This window comes from Hakea prostrata, chromosome 10, assembly GCF_041222555.1.
Source record: "Hakea prostrata isolate BN-2017 chromosome 10, UWA_Hpros_2, whole genome shotgun sequence".
Lineage (NCBI taxonomy): Eukaryota > Viridiplantae > Streptophyta > Magnoliopsida > Proteales > Proteaceae > Hakea > Hakea prostrata.
Window position 1 is genome coordinate 12,897,430 of NC_142609.1, and position 3,660 is coordinate 12,901,089.

The following is a 3,660-nucleotide window of genomic DNA, read 5'->3' on the forward strand; positions in this document are numbered from 1 at the left end:
TTTTTCATGAAATTTCAGTCCTTAGTACCTATTTTGATCTGTTTAAAGTTGTATATATTAATAGACAGCAAAATTACCTTGCTGATTTCCTTGCTTTAGGTGCAAAGAAACTATCTTTGTCACGAGTCTGGTGGTCGTCCCCACCCTTCTTCATTATCGACCAATCGCTTGTTCTGACCAGATCTCCTGGAACTCTTTTATATGATATGATATTTCATTTGGTTAATAAAATTTTTAAAAAATAATTATTTTAAATAATAAATAATTTTTTATAATTAGCTAATATATATTATATCGATTGTATTGACTAGTGTCATATCGTACATTCGTAACTGAGATACTTTAAAGTTCAAACCCATGGGCCATGGCATCAGGCGCATAGCGGGCCAGGTGCGACGCGTTAGGGACTCAGCGCTGAAGTTTCGTTTTCAGGCACACCATCATTCAATGAACAACAATTTAACAACTGGGGCAAGTCTGAAAGCAGTTTTGATAAAATCGAAAAAAAGGTAATAACTGGTAACACTGCGCCGTCAGCATTGGTTGTTGCCGTCGTCAGCGTTAGTTGTCGCCGTCGCACTTTTTTTAATTGCTGGTAGATGAGTAGATCTTCCCATTTGTCAAATCTCTTGGCAAAGCCCGTTTTCTAAATCATCTCTCTTGTCTTCTACTTTCTTTACTCTTTCTTGTTTCACACTTCCAATTATTGTTCAAAGAGTTTGATCGGATTTGTTTTAGCCTATACGCAAATCGCAACCCTCGTCATCTTTTCTGCAGTTTGAATTCAAGAATCTCGGCGTCTCCTCCTTCTCCTCCTCAAAAGCTCCAATTAGGGATTGCAGAGAGATTCCGTAGATAGATGGTTTTGCTGTTTTCAGGTTGTTTTCGAAGTTTGAACATTGAATCTCAATTTTCTCAGCTTCAAACCTCTGGTTTTACATAAGAATTGAATCTGTGAAGGACTTACCAAAAAAAAGAATCTGTGGAGGAGCGTTAATGGAAGTGAAGCAGAGAACGGCTCAATCTCTGGTGAAGAGACTAACTTCGGCTTCAGAGGAAACCAGAATCTCAGCTCTTTGTGAACTCCGCCTCATGTCCAAGCACGATCCAGATAGCCGTTCCTTCATAGCCGAAGCAGGTGCGGTTCCTCACCTCATCGAAACCCTATATTCCTCGTCAAAATTCGCTCAAGAAAACGCCGTGGCTACGCTTCTCAACATCTCAATCGCCAATCGCGAGTTCCTGATGTTGAATCACGGCCTCCTCGATGCTCTCTCCCACCTCCTCCGCCTCCCCTGGGCAACCGCCGCCACCATCCAAAACACCGCTGCAACCATCTACAGCCTCCTTCTCGACGAAGACAACAGACCCATCATCGGATCCAAACTCGACATCGTCGAATCCCTGATTAACATCGTTCGTGACCCTTCCGCTTCTGCAAGATCCGTCAAAGATGCCCTCAAAGCCCTCTTTGGCATCACACTTTGTCCTCTCAACCGTCCAACCATAATCGAATTGGGTGCAATACCTGCACTCTTCTCGCTCGTAGTGAAGGATGGGCGAACTGGGCTTGTGGAGGATGCAACAGCGGTGATTGCGCAGGTCGCTGGGTGTGGTGAGAGTGGAGATGCCTTCAGGAAGGTGTCTGGTGTTAGGGTTTTGGTGGATTCTTTTTACCCATCGACGGTATCGAGTGTTAGGGTGAGAGAGAATGCCGTTTCGGCGTTGCTGAATTTGGTGCAGAATGGAGGAGAGAGGACTGTTTCAGAAGTTAAAGAGATGTGTTCGGGAGTTGTTCATGGGATTATGGATGTTGCAGAGACAGGGAGTGCCAAAGCCAAGAGTAAAGCGACTGAGCTTTTGAGATTTCTTGAAGAAGGAAATGAAGATGAAGAAGAAGCAGAAGAGAGTAATCCAAGATTTGATTTTATCTTGGATAGGTAGCCCAAGTCACCTTAACTTTAAACTGTACAGAGATTTCAAATTCTTTTGTTAGGGTGTTCTTGGTATTGTATTCAGATTTGAGCTTGAGAACCTCTACAAATCAATGATGTCTGCCTTCAATTTTGAGAAAAAAATTGTATATCAGTGATTCTGGCATTTGATTCATTCCCCTTTTCAATCTCCCTTTGTAAAGACTCATCACTGAGATATTTAACAGATGAATTATCCTCCAAGATCAGATTCGTTTGAATGGGGTTGCCATTTTAAGATTTCTTGCCTAAGTAAGGTATCAAAGAGTTTCTTAGATTCCTTTGTACAAAGGGATTTTATTAAGCGGGATGGGATATTAATATACCTCAGCAAGAATCAAACCCACGACCTATTCACTAAGAAGTGTAGGTTTCATCACTTGAACAGCTTGCGTTGGCCTTGAACTCTAAATCTATTGAAAGCGGGATGCCAATTTTATTCAACAGAATTATTATTTATGTTGAAAATTAAATTTGGAGTCTCAATCCTTTAACTATATGGAGAGAAAAATTTTCAAACATATGCTTGACTTCTCGAAACACGTCTAATTTTAAAGTAATATTTTAAAAAATAATATTAAACTCATCAAGTTTTATTTTAGCTAATTTATTGTTAGAAAATTAGAGATTTTTTTTCAAGTTACCCATTATAATCCGGGTGAAATTCTAGATATCTCATTTTAGTGACCTAAATTACTGGTTGTTTGTTGAACTTTTATCTAATTATATTGATTGAAAAATTTACTCTTTCATGTGAATAAATTTTTTTTTTTTTTTGGATAAAACGTAAATGAAAGATTCAAACTCATGAATTTTCTGTAATTTGTATTCAATATGACTATCAAAAATCTTAATGCCGTAGAGGACAAGAAACTACTAAGACCATTTTTATTTTTAAGGTAAACTACAAGACTTTCAGGCAAGTCACATTGAAAGACTTTCAGGCAAGTCATATTGAAGTTCATCCACTTTTAAGTCTCTTTATTTTCAAAACATATGATTCCAGATTTGTATAAATTCTGCTGGTGGAACACCAACTCTGCCACTAGTAGAACACAAGTCAAATAAAGGGCACTACAATATTGGAGACCTGGTCCTTGCATAAACTTTAAGCCGTAAGAAATGGCAAGAACTCAAAAGAGACAACATATCCAGGAGAACGAGGTTGAGTATGATTTGCTTCAACAAATACAAATAGAGAGACCAATAAATGTTGACTTTAAGTAGACTTGAAAACGGATCGGATTCGGTTTGGATACACCGATATTCGAATCCAAATCCGATTAGCAAAACAAATTTAGAGAAGGCATCCGAATTCGAATCCGGAATTTTATCCGATATTCGATAATAATTCGATCCGAGAAGACATCCGAATTCGAATCCGGAATTTTATCCGATATTCGATAATAATTCAATCCGAGAAGACATCCGAATTCGAATCCGGAATTTTATCCGATATTCGATAATAATCCGATCCGATAAAATATCCGATTATTGATTGATGATTGTCATATATATATATATATATATATATATATAATATATATATATATATATATATATATATATTATTTATTTACAATTTCCGGTTACTGATTACCTGTATCCGAATCCGATTATCAACCATTTTTTGTGAAAAATGTTTAATACTTTACTTTAACGGGATAATTTTTTATTTCTGATTATC

General features: G+C 37.6%; 1 protein-coding gene across 1 annotated transcript; it reads left to right on the top strand.

Moving 5' to 3' along the window:
- The first annotated feature begins 542 nt into the window (after positions 1 to 542).
- Positions 543 to 2,305, top strand: LOC149001958 (U-box domain-containing protein 18-like). The gene has a single exon (XM_089137701.1). It carries the CDS (start codon positions 997 to 999, stop codon positions 1,942 to 1,944), a length of 948 nt encoding a protein of 315 aa, XP_088993827.1. The 5' UTR covers positions 543 to 996; the 3' UTR covers positions 1,945 to 2,305.
- Positions 2,306 to 3,660: the final 1,355 nt, after the last annotated feature.